The sequence below is a fragment of the Trichomonas vaginalis genome, chromosome IV (genome assembly GCF_026262505.1).
Source record: "Trichomonas vaginalis G3 chromosome IV, whole genome shotgun sequence".
NCBI lineage: Eukaryota > Parabasalia > Trichomonadida > Trichomonadidae > Trichomonas > Trichomonas vaginalis.
Genome location: NC_067206.1, coordinates 31,866,291 through 31,884,713, shown reverse-complemented (window position 1 = coordinate 31,884,713; position 18,423 = coordinate 31,866,291). Strand labels below are relative to the sequence as shown.

General features: G+C 32.6%; 7 protein-coding genes and 1 pseudogene across 8 annotated transcripts, besides 8 other annotated features; 2 read left to right on the top strand and 6 right to left on the bottom strand.

Moving 5' to 3' along the window:
• Positions 1–3,978: part of a mobile genetic element that runs on past the window's edge.
• On the bottom strand, positions 288–3,482 carry TVAGG3_0204570 (annotated as a pseudogene). Its single transcript has one exon. A coding segment is annotated over exon 1 (3,195 nt).
• Positions 3,880–3,978: a terminal%2Cinverted (terminal inverted repeat of Maverick-3 transposon ID:TVAGG3_0204560).
• Positions 3,979–4,042: 64 nt separating this feature from the next.
• Positions 4,043–4,954, bottom strand: TVAGG3_0204550 (somatostatin receptor binding; the record flags this gene model as incomplete). Its single annotated transcript, XM_001315430.1, has 1 exon — positions 4,043–4,954. One exon carries the CDS (start codon positions 4,952–4,954, stop codon positions 4,043–4,045), a length of 912 nt encoding a protein of 303 aa, XP_001315465.1.
• A 518-nt stretch (positions 4,955–5,472) lies between these two features.
• On the top strand, positions 5,473–6,385 carry TVAGG3_0204540 (uncharacterized protein; the record flags this gene model as incomplete). Its single annotated transcript, XM_001315429.1, has 1 exon — positions 5,473–6,297. The coding sequence occupies one exon, from the start codon at positions 5,473–5,475 to the stop codon at positions 6,295–6,297; it is 825 nt and encodes a 274-aa protein (XP_001315464.1).
• Positions 6,386–7,604: 1,219 nt separating this feature from the next.
• Positions 7,605–8,108, bottom strand: TVAGG3_0204530 (cyclin-dependent kinase inhibitor 2C-related family; the record flags this gene model as incomplete). The annotated part of the gene is made up of 1 exon (XM_001315428.1): positions 7,605–8,108. One exon carries the CDS (start codon positions 8,106–8,108, stop codon positions 7,605–7,607), a length of 504 nt encoding a protein of 167 aa, XP_001315463.1.
• Positions 8,109–8,483, bottom strand: TVAGG3_0204520 (spectrin binding; the record flags this gene model as incomplete). Its single annotated transcript, XM_001315427.1, has 1 exon — positions 8,109–8,483. One exon carries the CDS (start codon positions 8,481–8,483, stop codon positions 8,109–8,111), a length of 375 nt encoding a protein of 124 aa, XP_001315462.1.
• A 683-nt stretch (positions 8,484–9,166) lies between these two features.
• Positions 9,167–9,201: a terminal%2Cinverted (terminal inverted repeat of Kolobok-5_TV transposon ID:TVAGG3_0204510).
• Positions 9,167–9,306: a mobile genetic element.
• Positions 9,307–9,944: 638 nt separating this feature from the next.
• TVAGG3_0204490 (surface antigen BspA-like family) lies at positions 9,945–11,951 on the top strand (the record flags this gene model as incomplete). The annotated part of the gene is made up of 1 exon (XM_001315426.1): positions 9,945–11,951. The coding sequence occupies one exon, from the start codon at positions 9,945–9,947 to the stop codon at positions 11,949–11,951; it is 2,007 nt and encodes a 668-aa protein (XP_001315461.1).
• An 855-nt stretch (positions 11,952–12,806) lies between these two features.
• Positions 12,807–12,834: a mobile genetic element.
• Positions 12,807–12,834: a terminal%2Cinverted (terminal inverted repeat of tvBac_53III transposon ID:TVAGG3_0204480).
• A 270-nt stretch (positions 12,835–13,104) lies between these two features.
• TVAGG3_0204470 (surface antigen BspA-like family) lies at positions 13,105–14,892 on the bottom strand (the record flags this gene model as incomplete). Its single annotated transcript, XM_001315425.1, has 1 exon — positions 13,105–14,892. The coding sequence occupies one exon, from the start codon at positions 14,890–14,892 to the stop codon at positions 13,105–13,107; it is 1,788 nt and encodes a 595-aa protein (XP_001315460.1).
• A 115-nt stretch (positions 14,893–15,007) lies between these two features.
• Positions 15,008–15,037: a mobile genetic element.
• Positions 15,008–15,037: a terminal%2Cinverted (terminal inverted repeat of tvBac_53III transposon ID:TVAGG3_0204460).
• A 162-nt stretch (positions 15,038–15,199) lies between these two features.
• TVAGG3_0204450 (surface antigen family) lies at positions 15,200–16,870 on the bottom strand (the record flags this gene model as incomplete). The annotated part of the gene is made up of 1 exon (XM_001315424.1): positions 15,200–16,870. One exon carries the CDS (start codon positions 16,868–16,870, stop codon positions 15,200–15,202), a length of 1,671 nt encoding a protein of 556 aa, XP_001315459.1.
• Positions 16,871–18,423: the final 1,553 nt, after the last annotated feature.

The following is an 18,423-nucleotide window of genomic DNA, read 5'->3' as shown; positions in this document are numbered from 1 at the left end:
AATGTCTTGTTCCACGTATAAGAATGAGTTGTCAATAGAAATAATATGAAACCTGTCGCAAGCAATATCTACTGTTGTTGAAGAACCTTCTCCAAACTCACCTACATTTCCATAAGAAACAGCAGTTGTATATTCGTAAGTTCCAGGAACTATTTCTGACCTTCTAATGGCATTGTCGCATTCGTTATACCATTCGGAAACATTTCCATTCATAGCATCCAAAACTGTTGGCGTTATATTCTGAGCGGCGTACATTTCATATGAGTAAAAATATAGAATAGTTGGATTTATATGTCATAATAGAACCCACGTGGACCAAGCTTTACTTTCTTCCTGACTGAGTTTTTAACTCTTCTTTTTCCTTCATTGCCCTCTGCTTGAAGTTGTTGCATCTTTGCATTATGTTCATCTAGTATGTTGCAAATTTCCCATGTCCTTTTTGCCTTTTGGCTCTGGTCGCCCATCTCAGGTAACCTATATCCTAGAAAGATTTTGTCATAGTTTGTATTTGAGTCTTCGCGTATTGTTTGCATGACTCTTTCCTGAGTTTCTGGTTCAAGCTCTTCAAACAGAGCTTGTCCATATGGAATAAGCTCGTTTCCAAATATATGTTTTTGTAGCCATTCTGGTTTTCTTTCCATGTTACCAATAATATCTTTTGTGAATGGGAAAGCTTTTACCCAATCTTTCAGTCTTGCGTCGTTTATTTCTGTAGTTGGTTTTATTTTGTCAAGGAACATGTTTTTCAATACTAACATTTCATTTGGTACTGTCCATTTGAGTTTTCTTAAATATTCATCCCTTCTCGATTCATCGCCTGCAAAGTAAGTTTTTATGACATTTTGTAAACTTTCGTTTGCAAGGTCATGTACAATAGGTTCTCTTCCTTCTCCGCTCCCTAACTTTCTTTCTAAACTCTTCACCAAAATATACCATCTCTATGGTTCTGTGTAGTTCTTTGAGATAAATGTTCTAGAACGTCAGGTGTTATATTTCCATCAGCCATGTTCATTTCATACTGGTCCAAAATATCTGCATGTTTCATATCTTTCAATGGCATTAAAGCCGCGCTTAAAATACCAGCTATATCTGGTTCACCATTGACTTCCATTGCGTCTACAACTTCTTGGAATTGAGGTTGTAAGTTTATGAACCACCTATCCGGGTTAGCTTTATGACCCCATCTCATTGTAGTTCCATCGTCTGCAGAAACAAAAGTAGGTTGTTTCCATCTTGGTTAGGTTCTGAATGAACTTTAAACAATGTTTCATTTCTATATGTTTTCTTGAAATTTAACCTTTTATTTTCACCGAGTTCATCCGAAGATTGAACGTTAAATGCTCGTAAGTAAAAAGGGTTGTTGTATTTGTGTACATTTTCTTTCAGTGCTTCCATTCTATGCTGAATATTTTCATCTGGTGCTGGAGTCTTTTGTATGTCGGCAAACATTTTTCGATATTCTTCTACTATGTCAGCCGAATTTTTTTTAGACTCTTGGAAATATTCCATATTCTCCGCATACTCTTGTTGAGGGTCAAGATTTTTCGGCTGTTCCAAATCTTCATCTAGTTCTGTGAAGTTAGTTTCCAAAGGAAGGACTTGTTCGTTTCCTTCAGGCTCTTCTAGCTGTTGTTGCTGAACTATTTTTCCATGTCTGGTTGTATCTGAACTTCTTCCTGTGGAGTTTCTTGTACCTCATCTGCTGGCATTTCATATATTCCGAGACCGTTTTCAACAATTTCCCTATCTACGTCATCCGCATTCATAAGCTTTTGTTCTTTCGTTCCGTCTCTATTTTTTACGCGTTTCATGACGAAAGTTGAATTGTCATTTAGCTCTGACATCAAATATCTCGGAGTAAATTCATCCATGTCATTTGGATGATATGCTATTAAATCATATCCCTTAGCGAGCTTGTATTTTCCAGGTTTGAGATTATATCCGTTTTGGTGCTGAGCCATAAAGCTAAATAGGTTCGGGTCAGTATTTCCATCCTTGAACTTTCTAATAGCTTCTTTATATCTGTCACTAAAGTCAACAGTATCTGGGAAACCACACTCTTCTTTAAGCATTTTTAAGAATTCTTGGTTTCCTTGTTCTCTACTTCTTTTATGTCCTTGCTCTGTTTGTGGTTGTTGTTGTGCAGGGTTTTGAACTGTTGGTTGTGCAGGGTTTTGAACTGTTGGTTGTTGTGTTGGTTGTTGTTGTTGTGTTGGTTTTGGTGCATGCCTGTGTCTATGTCCATGTGACGATGTAAATGTTTTAGGTAGTCCTGGTGCAGGTGCTTCTCTTGGAGGGTTTGGTGGTATATAAGTTCCACCAGCTGGCACATATGTTCCATCTGCAGCGTAATGTCCTACCTGACTTTTCGTTTTTAAGAAAGCATTTACTAGGTCTGTTTTGGTCTGTTGTAACTCTTTTTCTTGACTTTTCACAACAGTTGCTCTAACGGCGTCATAGGCACTTTGAACTGCCTGTCTCGTTGCTGCATCTGTTATTTTCGTCATATTTTGTGCTACTTCTTTTAACTCTTTGTCGAAACCTTCAGACTTCAGTTTCTTTCCAGATGAGAAGTCGTTCACTTGTTTCACCTTACTATGAAGAGCTTCGAAGGCGTTCTTAAAGTCAGCATTTGTTAAAGTTTCATTTGAACTGTCTTCATCCGCTTGTATTTTTGTCCTTATTGACCCTATGAGTTGGGCTGCTTTAGCGTTGGCTTGGGCATCTAACCAGTCATTGTTAGCTTTTATATATTCTGCGCTTTTCATTGCCTTTTGCATAGCCGCGTCGTTATTTTTACTTTCTTGTGCTAAGTTTTCATACTGTACGGTTTGGTTTTGCAACTGTAAAAGTTTTTCTGCCTTTACATTTGCTTCAACTTCTTTTTTATACTCATCGCTATCCATATATGTCTTCAGGGCTTTTTGTTTTATCTCTTCATCTTTCAGTACTTTATATCGAGTCGTATGGTTTTTCAAATTTACAACATCTTGTTCCATTTTTGCTACTTCTGCTGCTTTTTCTGACACTTTTTTCGCATATTCCTCTGTACTTAGTTCTTTCAGTTGTTCTTCTTTCTTCTTTTTCTCTACGTTTAACTCATTGAGTTTCTTTGTGTGTCTGTCATATTCTAGTTTCTTTTCGTTTTCACTTATTTGCTTCTGTATGTCTATGTTTGACTTTTTGACATCTGTTATTTGATTTTTGAGTGAACTCAAATTCATTTGACTTTGAGGGTTATATGCTGTTCCGTCTGCAGCTCCACCATAGCCTGCCATTTTCGCTAAAAGTGCCGCTCTTAAACCTCCACTCTGTGCACCAACAACTCGGTTTAAAAGCATAGGATTGCTTGACATTTGTTGCAACATAGTGGGGTCATTCAGCATTTGTTGTTGCAACTGTTGTTGTGGTGTCAGTTTTACTTTTGGATGTTTCAATGCTCCCTTCCTCTTACGTATATTCTTACGTAGCTTACGTGGCATTTTAAGTGAAGTTAAAAAGCGGTTTTTGACAGATGTATATATGACACTTTTTGTTCAGCACAAAAAACTACTCGGTTAAGGTCTTGTCGGTTTTGTAAAATAACCGTCCTATCTCATTCTATAAGGGGGAAAAGGCTTCTCAAAGTATACTTCCTTGGAACGCCTGTAACTTTTCCTGTAGCGACGATAGACCCTTACTTGTCCGGACAAAGTTATACTATTTTGAGTGCTCTACAAAAAAGTCAACGGCTGGTCGGCTGGGGTTCGGTCCTCCTCTTGGGTCTTGGGCAAAATTTCTTAGGGGCTAGAGGGCGCAACGCGCCTGGAAGCCCTCCAAATAAGAACTTCATTTATGTGGGCTAGAAGGGGCGCAGCCCCTGGAAGGCCACCCCAAGAAAAAAAAAACTTCATTATACCAATCATCCTCAGGGCTAGAAGGCACGAAGTGCCTGGAAGCCCCACTACCTTTTTTTTTTTTTTTTTTTTTTTTTTTTTTTTTTTTTGTATTAGAAGTAAAAAGAATTAGCTGATTTCCCAAAACAAAAATTGCAAAATATATTTTATTTCTTAGACATACCCCTAATTCTTCCACAGACAGGGATATGACGTCTCGCAGCATCAGGAAGGAACTTTCTTCCACAATACTGACAAACAACTCTATCAGAACTATCTTGTGTATTAAGATTTTGCGTATTAAATTGAGATTCAGATGCAGCAGGCTGTAATTTTGGTTCAGGTTTAGACTGCGAAGGCTTTGATTGAAGTTTGGAAGTAGAGTTTCTTATAGTTGATGAAGCCTCACTCAACTTTGTTCCTTCAGAATCTTTCTTAGATAGTTTCTTTTCTGTTTTTTCTTCTGTATTTGAAGAGGTCTGAATAGTTGTACGTGAAATTTTTGGTGTTTCTCTCTTAGAAGGACGTGTTTGATCAGAATCATACGCGTCTTGTCTGGATGAAGATGAAGCGTTTGATGATTTTAATATTGGTCGTGGAACATCTTGATTTTCTATATTATAAGTATTCTCTCGTTTATGAGAACGACTTTCGTACTCATCACTCTCAGATTGGTGATAATTATACTTAGGTGTACGAGTTGTTTTTTGATTAACTACTGGTTGAGGTTTGGTTTGTTTGAAATCATCAGAATCACTATTATCTTCATAAGTACGTCTATTGTATGAATAATTAACTTCAGCGCGAGATATTTTTGGTTCTGGTTTGGATTTAGCATTATTTGAACCGTCAATTAAGTGAACTGGATCTGGATTCTTTCCTTCATATAATTCATTAAGTCTTTTTATAAGTAACATTCTATGTCCAATAAGTTCAACACCCATTTCGATAAGATGATCTTCTGTAATATAAGGAATATCTGCACCACTGATCTCGTTTTGTAAAAATACTGCAGAATATTGCTCAAAACCTAACTCATTAAGTTTCTGCTGCAATTGCCTTGAAGTTAACTTATCCATCTTTTCGAATTCTTAAACGTCATCAAAGTCACTTTTTTTGAAATTTACTAAGAAATATCAATAACATATCACTGTGATCACATAAGCTAGGAAAAACAAATTATAGGAAAAATTCTCAATCTGTTCATAGATGTACATATTTTTATCTTCTCTTCCTTGATTTATCTTACAACTATAGGCCGATTAAAGTATATGAATCAGAAAAATTTTATTGATTTGAGATATGGCTCCAACAAATGTGTTGATTTAGATTAGATTTGATTAAAAATCAAGAATGCTCCTCAGTTCTCAAATAACACTTTTCAGGTCATGCTTACAGATGCTTTATATGCAAATAAGAAATTATCAATTCGAGATGATTATATTTTCGTCAGAGATAAGCATTTCATATCATTACATAAGAACAAGAAGAGTTAAGCAAGTTCGTAATAATTTTGTTCTCTAATGTTTGGTATTAGTGAGTAATTAACTGCGAAATGAAGAGAAGTTTTCGAAATTGTCACTTTTTCAAGAAAAAAATGGTTTTCGCATCTCTAGATGTTGTTATATTAATGGTATCCATCATTGTAGCAACGGCTTCGATTTTTGTATATCATGTTTTCAAGAAGTATATCACTCATATTTCATTTTATAAAACTCAAAGAGAATCTTTAACAAGAGATCGAGGAAAGAATACATATGTTATCGAAAAAGAGCCCACGGGTGGCATTGATGTATCATTTATTTATTATATTAAAGAATATACAATCCAATCTTTGAATGATTTTATCAATGCTTATGATTCATTAGAACAAAAGTTTACAAACATAAAATACGAGATTGTTTTATGTATCAATGAAAATATTACAACTGTTCCTTCAAAACTCTTAAATTTAACCAAAAAGAAGACTCCACGCATCACTATCATATCAATTACAGCTCCAGGCATTTCCTACTTTGTCACTGGTGGCCTTAGATGCCATGGAAAGCTTCTAGTTGATTACCAGTACTTTAATTACCTTACAAAGTTCGGTGCAACAAAATCTAAGCAAGTTGTTACAATGGTTGACTTCGTAAACAATGATCCATTACCTGGATACGTTCCAGAAGACTTTTATGCGCTTGGATCAATTACTTACGGTGCATTCCACCAAATCTTTGAAAATGTCCATGATCTTAATCTAGCAACTGCATACGAAATCGAGAAGCATTGCAAATCTCTAAAAATTAACTTACAAACAGTTAATTCTGATATGGTCATCAATATTGGTATTCAAGACATTTGGATTCGCAAAGCAATGATTGCATGGGTCAAGTTACTGTATTTCCTTGAATTCTTTAAGAGTTCCAAACCTACAAAATAAAATTTTAGAATTATTATCTTTTTTGTTCATATAAATTGCAATAAAAATTTACTTATAGTTACAGTATTTTAATTTGGCATGTTTTTTTCCAGAGCAAGTTTATTTTGTAGTATTTATAAACTCATTTTTTAGAATAAAAAAGTGGCACCTGAGTATATTGTTTCTGCTTTATCTGATCATTGAAACGGAATCGATCCACGCGATTAGTATGAAATGATGATATACTAGAGACTAAAGAATATTAATATTGCAAAAATCCAATTATTCGATGTTCTAATCATCATTTCTTGCATTAAAGTTGATACATTTATTTTTTTTTCCAAATTTTACAACAGTATCAATCTTACGTATTACCAATGATAGCCAAAGTACTATTTTGGCATAATATATTGCTTCCTCCTCTGCAATTTCATAGCGACCCAGAAAATATCATGTAAGATCAGGGGTTGCCGGTTAGAAGATTTCAAATAACTCTTCATAGCATTTGCCGGCAAATGCCGTACAAAACTCTCAAAACTCACACAAGTTATATATATACAGTGGGTCTTCAAACACGTAATTTTGGAACAAACTCGATAGCATGCCCTCTCATTTGAATTCTTGTGCACTAGAGGGAGAGTCTTAGATCCAGATACATAGGTACCAAGCCGGAATATCAATTCCTTGTTGTCTCAAACAATAGGTTACTGTGAAAGAAAATAAAACATTACAATTGTTGTAGCTTTAGCAATAGTAATTATCATTGTCTAAAAAAATTAATCGGAAATTATGTCGTTGTATCTAGATGTAAATTATTCAATTTTGAGAAGAGTTCGTCAATTTTTGAGAAGTTTACAGGCTGCAAAACACAGGATATTGATTGAAAGAATATAACCAGATAAAATTAAATTATTCTCTTGATCTTTTCTTCACGCTGTCCAACTTGTGTTGTTGTTCCGAAATTTTGCAAACTCAAAATTATATATATTTACTTGGAGCTGGGAAGTATTCACATATGTGTCAAAATTTGGTATATTTATTTTAGATAACATAAATTTTCAAAATATATTAGTCACTTTTTGAGAGGAGGGACGACAATTAAAAAGTGAGTATATATATTTTAATAGTTGCTTGATACTTTTTCGGGCTTATTTATAAGCCCGTAAAAAGTGTCACAACTATTGAATTATTTATAAAAGCATTGAAAAGTAATAAAAATCTTTCCTACGATTATTTTTTATTTCTAATAAAATTCATCTTCAAAGACAAAACAAAAGTTCAAATGTTTCTTGACCATTATGACTCGCTGTATTATAAAGAGCAGTGTATCAATCATTATCTTTTCCATTGATATTTGCACCATTCAAAATAAGAATTTCAGCTGTTTCTGTAATATGATATTGCATTGCCAATTGAAGTGGAGTTTGGTTATCTTTAGTTTTAGCATTGATATCTGCACCATGTGAAATAAGAAGTTTGGTAATTTCTTTTTTACTACGACTTGCCGCAATATGAAGAGCAGTATATCCGAAATTATTTTTTTCATTGATTTTTGCACCATGTGAAATAAGAAGTTTGCTAATAAATTTATCAGCATGTAATACTGCATTATGAAGAGGGGTATATCCGAAATCATCTTTTTCATTGATTTTTGCACCATGTGAAATAAGAACTTCGGCCGTTTCTTTATGATTATGATTCGCTGCAATGTGAAGTGCATGACATCCACATCCACCTTTTTCATTGATATCTGCACCATGAGAAATAAGAATTTCAGCCATTTCTTTACTATTATAAAATGCCGCCATATGAAGAGCAGTTATTCCACCCATTTATATTTTATTAATATTTGCACCATGCGAAATAAGAAGTTCGGCTGTTTCTTTATCATTATAACACACCGCTGTATAAAGTGCACTGTGTCCATCCCTATCTTCTTCGTTGATATTTGGACCAAATGAAAGGAAATATTTTATAAGGGATATTATATTTAACTTCGCAGAATATACAAAGCATTTTTGAAAATCATTAGTTTGATCGAAATAAATTAATAATGCCTCAAGATTATTATACTTTCCGCAACATCTTAAGTTGATCTCTATATCATATTCATTTATCAAAAATGTAACAAAGTCAATGTTGTGTGAAATAATTGCAAACTTCATACAATCAGAATATGGTTCTTGATATTTCAAACATTCACTCATTATATCTGGATTTCCTCCCAAAAAAGTAGAGATGTTCTGTGTGAATAGTGTGGAAATCATCAGAGTTATCTAATGCAATCCCATATTCTGAATAAAACAAGAAGTTTGAAATACTTATGATTTCGTTGACATTTTTGATATGATATTCATCATAAATGAGTTTCGCAAGAGATAAATATAAGTTTGTATAGCGATTTCTATACGGAATGATACGGAAAATATCCCTTATTACATTTGTGGGAAGGTTTTTCTTTGAATCAATCAATTCTGTTTTGATCATTTTGTAAATTGAGTTTAGTTCTTCTTCATTTTCCATTTTTAGTTGATACAACGCATTATATGAATCGATGTGGTATTTATAAATACTTCGCAATTCACTGAATTTATCTGTATGAATGTCTTGATCTGACATGAAAAAATTTAAATTTAAAATTTCCACCAAAAATTTTGCATTTCCACATATACAATAAGGTCAATGAAAAATTGAGCGTTTTTAAAAAACCGCCGTTTGAGAGTAAAATTGAGAACCTCGATGTATACTTTTTGTCACTGTCAAAAACTTTGAAAGGACCAAAATTTTTTAGTGTCAGAAAGTTTACAAATGTATACTTTCTGACGAACAGACCCTCAGAAAGTACTCAAACAGCGGTTTTTAATTTCCGCACTTTTTTTGGCGACCTTAAGGGTGCCCTATAGACGATAGACCACCCTCAGAAAAGCACTTTTAAGGCTATTATATTGAGAACTAGAATCTGGATAATCCATTCATTCGAGTTCTAATAAGGTTAATTTTGTGATGTTTACATTATCGTTATAGGGCACCCTTAATAGATTTCAATTAAAATTATAAATTGATTAACGCCATAAGTAGATTTCCAAACCACACTCCACTGTTAAACCTTCCATTTTACAATATAAAATATCTTTGAACATCAAGAGAAGAAAAAAATAAAAAATGCTACCAAGATTTCAGATAAAATTGATGGATTTTGATCATGGCTATGAGATGACACAATAACAATTGTAAATCCGAAAGCAATAAGAAATTGTTATGGTTCTAGTACTATGAAAGACTTCCGATTTAATGAACTCTTTGAAGTTTGCCATGACTATCTTTTAGAATTTACTAAAAATAAAAGTTCAAGAGTGGTTCACCTGATTTTTTTAAAAATATGTATTCCTCCAATTCTTTTCATTGTAAACGAAAGGGAGGAAAAATTGAATAATAGACCATTCGATTTTGGAAAATGTTTTTGATAGATGTTTATTTTTTGCGATATCGTTTTTTAAATTTTTTTTCTCAATTTTTTTATGTGAGAATTGATCGGAACTACAGATTTTGATACTTGATAAAAAATGAATATTTAGAAGAATACATCAAATGTACTGTGTTAAAATGTGTTTTGTTTTCTGATCATTGATCCGAAAAGTTTAACCCCCAAAGTTCATTTTTTTTTATTCATGTTGAGCTTTTTATACGTTTGTTGTTTGTTGTTGAAAGTAGCAATCAATGACATCGAATACGACGGCAATTCTCTTGATGATATACTCGATAAAAACAAAATCCAGAAAGATTCAGTGAAAACGATTCACGTTATATCAGGTGATTTTGACATGAAAGGATTTGCAGCGGATAAATATTCAAATCTTGAAACATTCGAACTTGAAGATGGCTGCTACAGCGGTCCAATTTCCATTAAAAATTTCGGAAATTCAGAGAGTATAAAAATCATCAGAATATACAGCGAAGTAACTACTGATTTAGACTTCGTAGTTTTTGCCGACCCAATAGAAATTTGTTTCACAAATTTAAAAGTTGATAATTTATATTCAACTTATGAAGCGCCATCTCTTCAAAATATTACGTTAGTTGGTCCAACAAACATTGGTATGGATGTATTTTCTTATCGTAAATTTTTAACTACCGTTTCAATTCCAACTGCAAAATGTATTGACGAAAATGTTTTCAAAGGTTGCGAATCACTTAAGAACATAAATTTACCGCATATTACAAGTGCTGATGATAGTGCTTTCGAAGGCTGTAAGGCTCTTGAAACGATTAATTTTGAAGAACTAACAACAATTGGTAAAAATGTTTTCAAAGGTTGCGAATCACTTAAGAACGTAATTTTGCCAAATCTCACAATTGCTAATGATAATGCTTTCAAAGGATGTGAATCACTGAAGAATGCAAATATGCCACATCTTACAATTGCTAATAATTCTGCTTTCAATGGTTGTAAAGCTCTTGAAACGATTAGTTTAGAAGAACTAACAACAATTGGTGACTTTGCTTTCACGGATTGTGAATCACTTAAAAAAGTAAATTTGCCAAATCTCACAAGTTGCGGTCAATCTGCATTTAGTGGTTGTGTTTCACTTGAAACAATCAAATTAAATGAAGTAACATCAATGGGTGAAACTGCATTTTACAATTGCAAATCTCTTAAAAATGTAACAATTCCTCATCTAAAAATTGTTAGTAGAGAAGCATTTTATCTCTGTAAAGCACTTGAAATAGTAAACTTTGAAGAAGTAACCGCTATTAATGAAGGAGGATTCTTTCAAATTGAGTCTCTGAAAAATGTAAATATTCCTCATCTTCAAACTATTGAACATAAAGCATTTATTGGTTGTAAATCACTTGAAACAGTTAATTTTGAAGAATTAACAATTATTGGCACAGAAGGATTTTCTTCATGCAAAGCTCTTAAGAATGTAAATATTCCACACCTCCAAACTATTAATGAAAGTGGATTCGAATATTGTGAATCACTTGAAACGATTGAATTCAATGAAGTTACATTTTTAGGCAGAAATGCTTTTGTAATGTGTAGTTCATTAAAGAATGTTCAACTTAAATCTGTTAAAACACTTTCAAGAGGATGTTTTGCATCATGTACATCAATTGTTGAACTAAATCTATCATCTGTAACAGAGATCATCGATGATTCTGTATTTTCTTATTGTACATCATTAAAGACTTTGATATTAACAAATTTAGAAAAAGTTAATTCAAGTTGTGCTGATATATTTGATTTTAGTGATAATTTCAAGGATATTTACTTTGGCAATTGTCCGCCTAATCAATTCCATAAAAACATATCATTTAAAGGTATGACAGTTCATATTCCATCAGAAGATTCTTGGGGAAATTATGTTTCTCAATCTCAAGAAATTTCACCAAATCACTATAAATGGCATAATTTCAAATTCACTTATCCACTTCCAACACCACAACAAACACCAGAGCCAACGCCACAGCCAACATATCAGCCAACAACAACAGCGACAGGATCACCAACACCAGATGATAAGCAAAGAAGGAGGCGAGTTATAGTTATTTCATCTACAGTTTCTGTTGGCATTCTCATCATCATTGTTATATTAGTAGCATTCGTTCTTATCTCAAGAAAGAGGAAACAAGTTGAACTTCTTCAATCTCAACCTCTATTAACTCAAAGTTAATTAATAAACAAATTTCTTTTATCAAATATTTTTAATATGAGATTTTTGTTGATTTTTCTAATTATCAAATTAGACATTCCAATATATGTTTTAGCCAAAAAGATGTTTAAAGAAGAACTTCTGAGTTTATTGTTGCTTTTAACAAAGAAATTATTATTGACAATGGATTATATGGTTTTTTTCTACCGCATTTTAAATCATAGTTTCTTCAATTCACAGTCCACCTAGTTATATTAGGATCCCTTGGGAACAAAATACAGAAAAATGCTTTCAGAACATCTTAAGTCTCAAAAGAAGTTAAGACATTCAGACAAAGCTAAAAACTCCATTATTGATGACAGAAATTGTTGGAAACATATGTTTTGGAGAAAAAGACCTCTTTTTCATCTTGCAAACAACAAAAAGAGCATTGGTTTCCAGTTTAAGTCTCCCTTGACTTATCAAAATTGCAAAAGATAAGTACTTAGATAAGAACTCCATTATTTGGTTGATGGAATATTGAAAAATATAAAGGGTATCTCAGGTCCTTAAAATACAAAATTTTGAGAATTGAAATGAGAAAACTCATTTTCCTTCGTAAATTCTCTTGTTCATTTTTTTTAAGAGTTTTATCAATGTTGATGGAATGATAAATATAATGAGACTTTACATAGGAAAATGGGTTTAATGGCGCACTTACTACTTTCTGACGCTCTTTCAATTTTATTGACACGCTAACTTTTTATCTAAATTTTCTAAGGTAAAAAGTTAATTATTTGTTCGGGAAAAAGTTATTGTTACTTTTTTTTGCATTTACTAAACTAGTAATAGTTAAAAAAGGTATTATTATTGTCATCTGGTAGTTTTTGACGAGTTTGTCATAAAGTGGTAAGTGCTCCCTTAAGGGTCCACTGTAGGGTCGAATATGACATATCGTCGTTCCAAAAACATATAATCCTTTGTCAATCGAACGCTCTGGTAAATTTCTTCTTGATAGTACCCTTCTCAATAATGCCAAAAACATAATTTCTTTGTAAATAAACTCAGAAGCTCTTCTTTACACCTCTTTTTGACTAAAAGAAGTATTGAAATATCTAATTTGATATTTCGTAAAATCAACAAATTTTCTCAAATTAAAAATAATTTAATATTAGATAAAAAAAATGTTTATTAATTAAACTTGAGTTAATAGAGGTTGAGATTGAAGAAGTTCAACTTGTTTCCTCTTTCTTGAGATAAGAACGAATGCTACTAATATAACAATGATGATGAGAATGCCAACAGAAACTGTAGATGAAATAACTATAACTCGCTTCCTTCTTTGCTTATCATCTGGTGTTGGTGATCCTGTCGCTGTTGTTGTTGGCTGATATGTTGGCTGTGGTGTTGGAGGTGGATAATATGTGAATTCGAAACCATACCATTTATAGTGATTTGGTGAAATTTCTTGAGATTGAGAAACATAATTTCCCCAAGAATCTTCTGATGGAACATGAACTGTCATACCTTTAAATGTTATTTCTTTATGGAATTTATTAAGTGGGTAATTGCCAAAGTAAATATCTTTGAGATCATAGCAAAAAGCAAATATATCTTCACAACTTGAATTAACTTTTTCTAAATTTGTTAATATCAATGTCTTTAATGATGGACAGTTAGAAAATACAGAATCATCGATGATCTCTGTTACAGATGTTAGATTTAGTTCAACAATTGATGTACATGATGCAAAACATCCTCTTGAAAGTGTTTTTACAGATTTAAGTTGAACATTCTTTAATGCACTACATTGCATGAAAGCATATCTGCCTAAAAATGTAACTTCGTTGAATTCAATTGTTTCAAGTGATTCACAATATTCGAATCCACTTTCATTAATAGTTTGGAGGTGTGGAATATTTACATTCTTAAGAGCTTTGCATGAAGAAAATCCTTCTGTGCCAACAATTGTTAATTCTTCAAAATTAACTGTTTCAAGTGAATTACAACTAATAAATGCTTGGTATTCAATAGTTTGAAGGTGAGGAATATTTACATTTTTCAGAGACTCACATTGAGAGAATCCATCTTCATTAATAGCAGTTACTTCTTCAAAGTTTACTGTTTCAAGTACTTCGCAGTTATAAAATGCAAGTTTACTAACAATTTTGATATGAGGAATTGTTACATTTTTAAGAGATTTACAATAGGAAAATGCAGATCCACCCATTGATGTTACTTCATCTAATTCAATTGTTTCAAGTGAAACACAACCACTAAATGCAGATTGACCGCAACTTGTGAGATTTGGCAAATTTACATTCTTAAGTGATTCACAATCCTCGAAAACAAAGTCACCAATTGTTGTTAATTCTTCAAAACTAATCGTTTCAAGAGCTTTACAACCATTGAAAGCAGAATTATTAGCAATTGTAATATGCGGCATATTTATGTTCTTTAGTGATTCACAAGAACTAAAACCATATTTTTCAATAATTGTTGCATTTGGAATTGAAACTGTAGTTAATAATACGCGATCATTAAATGCAAATTCCGAAATTGTTGTTGGACCAATCAATGTAATATTTTGAAGATTATCTGTTTTAAAAGATGTACTTACAGTTTCATCTTTCAAATTTGTGAAACATATTTCTGAGACATTGCTTCCATCTAAGAAGTATGGTTGGGTGGTTATTTCGCTGTATATTCTGAGGACTTTAAGACTTTTTGAATGTCCGAAATTATTTTGGGAAATAGGACCGCTGTAGCAGCCATCTTCAAGTTCGAATGTTTCAAGATTTGAATATTCTTTCGATGCAAATCCTTTCATGTCAAAATCACCTGATAAAACGTGAAGAGTTTTCACTGAATCTTTCTGGATTTTGTTTTTTTCGAGTATATCATCAAGAGAATTGCCGTCGTATTCGATGTCATTGATTGCTACTTTCAACAACAAACAACAAACGTATAAAAAGCTCAACATGAATAAAAAAAACGACTTTGGAGGTTAAACTTTTCGGATCAATGATCAGAAAACAAAACACATTTTAAAACAGTTCATAAATATATATATATTTATTAATGGAAACTAAAAATTAAAGGGTGTACTTTCAACTTTCTGACATTCTATGAAAAAATCAATAAACCTTTATTTTAATAGCAGAAAGGTATAAAAGCCATATTAGCTACTATATAGTGAATTATATTTACTTTCTCCTGGCCAAAAATACTAACTATTGACATAAGAATATTGGGATAGAAAGCTTGTGTGTCAAAAAAAAATTTATCAATTAACTTTGAGTTAATAGAGGTTGAGATTGAAGAAGTTCAACTTGTTTCCTCTTTCTTGAGATAAGAACGAATGCTACTAATATAACAATGATGATGAGAATGCCAACAGAAACTGTAGATGAAATAACTATAACTCGCTTCCTTCTTTGCTTATCATCTGGTGTTGGTGATCCTGGCGCTGTTGTTGTTGGCTGATATGTTGGTGGATCAGTTGTTGTTGTCGTTGTTGTTGTTGGTTGTGATGTTGGAGGTGGATAATAAGTGAATTCGAAATTATGCCATTTATAGTGATTTGGTGAAATTTCTTGAGATTGAGAAACATAATTTCCCCAAGAATCTTCTGATGGAATATGAACTGTCATACCTTTAAATGATATGTATTGATTGAATTCATTAGGTGGATAATTGCCAAAGTAAATATCTTTGAGATCATAGCAAAAAGCAAATATATCTTCACAACTTGAATTAACTTTTTCTAAATTTGTTAATATCAATGTCTTTAATGATGGACAGTTAGAAAATACAGAATCATCGATGATCTCTGTTACAGATGTTAGATTTAGTTCAACAATTGATGTACATGATGCAAAACATCCTCTTGAAAGTGTTTTTACAGATTTAAGTTGAACATTCTTTAATGAACTACACATTACAAAAGCATATCTGCCTAAAAATGTAACTTCGTTGAATTCAATTGTTTCAAGTGATTCACAATATTCGAATCCACTTTCATTAATAGTTTGGAGGTGTGGAATATTTACATTCTTAAGTGCTGTGCAATAAGAAAATCCTTCTGTACCAACAATTGTTAATTCTTCAAAATTAACTGTTTCAAGTGATTTACAACCAATAAATGCTTTATGTTCAATAGTTTGAAGATGAGGAATATTTACATTTTTCAGAGACTCAATTTGAAAGAATCCTCCTTCATTAATAGCGGTTACTTCTTCAAAGTTTACTGTTTCAAGTGCTTTACAGAGATAAAATGCTTCTCTACTAACAATTTTGAGATGAGACATTGTTACATTTTTAAGAGATTTGCAATTGTAAAATGCAGTTTCACCCATTGATGTTACTTCATTTAATTCAATTGTTTCAAGTGAAACACAACCACTAAATGCAGATTGACCGCAACTTGTAAGATTTGGCAAATTTACATTCTTAAGTGATTCACAATCCGTGAAAGCAAAGTCACCAATTGTTGTTAGTTCTTCTAAACTAATTGTTTCAAGAGCCTTACAGCCAAAGAAAACATCAAAATTAGCAATTGTAAGATGTGGCAAATATACATTCTTAAGTGATTCACAATCGTATAAAACACTTTTACCAATTGTTGTTAGTTCTTCTAAACTAATCGTTTCAAGAGCCTTACAACCACTGAAAACATCTTGATTAGCAATTGTAAGATGTGGCAAATATACATTCTTCAGCGATTCACAACCGCAGAAAGTAGAATCATTAGCAATTGTAAGATTTGGCAAATTTACATTCTTAAGTGATTTACATTCGAAGAAAACAACATCACCAATGGTTGTTAGTTCTTCTAAACTAATCGTTTCAAGAGCCTTACAGCCAAAGAAAGCATAATCATTAGCAAATGTAACATGTGGCAAATTTACATTCTTTAGTGATTCGCAAGGGGCGGTGCCATGTGAGGTGAAATTTATCATACACCGATTGGACCTTTTGCTTTCCCGAAAACATAGAATTTATATTGGGGGCCAAATATATGTGCATATATCTATACTAATCAAGCCATATTTACTCATATAGTATTGAGGAATAATGTGTTTTATATAAGATATGAATTTCAAAAATTTTGTTTTATTTCATTTTGAATACAATGAGGTATCTATATATATACTCTATATTGTGTTTGTAAACTCATTTTGGTCACATATCCATTTTTTAATCTGCATCTTATTTGAGATTTCAAATTTTTATCGACAATCATATATGATCACATCGGCATTTGGAGATACTTATCTTGTATCTCCAAATATCGATGTGATCATTGTATTTAATTGTATATTGACCAAGAGATTCCGATGCAGAATATTCAAAGTAGATAGTTTTTCCATTCTGTACACATATGTGCAGGGTCTATCACTGGCACCCTGCACCAATATGTGCAGAATGGGAAAATCTTGCACTTTTACCTTTCGATGCGAATGTGTCAAACACTTTTCCCATTCTGCACATATATATGCAGGGTCTATCACTGGTACCCTGCACCGATATGTGCAGAATGGGAAAAGCTTGCACTTTTACCTTTCGATGCGAATGTTGCAAACACTTTTCCCATTCTGCACATATATATGCAGGGTCTATCACTGGCACCCTGCACCTATATGAGCAAATCAGGAATTGCTTGCACTTTTTCACTTGAATGTGATTCATTGAATTTCAATTCGAGAAAGGAGTTTACAAATGCAGGGTATTGTTCCTTTACCCTGCATTTGTAAACTCCTTTCTCGAATAGCTTGCACTTTTTCAAAGAATGTTAAACATCGAATTTCAATTCGAGAAAGGAGTTTACAAATGCAGGGTAAAGGGATAATACCCTGCATTTGTTAACTCCTTTCTTGTAAAACCTTCCTCCAAAAAAATATAAAGATCACATTCTTCTTAAAACTCTCAAAATCTCATTATTTCAATCTTATAATCATAAATAAACATACTCTTTCTATCTAATATTTCTCTATTCCTTAATTTTCTTATGAAATTTGTTATTTTTTTATTTAATTTTTAAAATTTTCAATTTTTTTGGATAATTTTATTCAATTTTATGATAATTTATTCTATTCTCATTATATAATAATATTGTTCATTTTTATTTTTTTAATTTTTCAATGCATACGATAATTTTTAATTCAATTTTTAAACGAATGTTTTGATGGGATGAGCTTACTGAGCATAGGCTCATCCCATCAAAACATTCCCTTAAAAACTCTGGCCTTCATCGAGGCCAGAGTTTACAATTCATCAGCTCAGAGCCAAATTCCTCGACGGTCGTCCTCATTAGGCCCGATCCGAGAGGAACTTGGCTCTTCATTAAAATCACAAGCTCTGGCCATTGCTAAGGCCAGAGCCTGCAAATACAATCCTCAGGGCCGAGTTTTGCGATGATCGTCGATCATGTCGACGGTCTCGCAAGAACTCGGCCCTGAAAGACATACAAATACAGGCTCTGGCCCTAGCAAAGGCCAGGGCTTCGCTTACT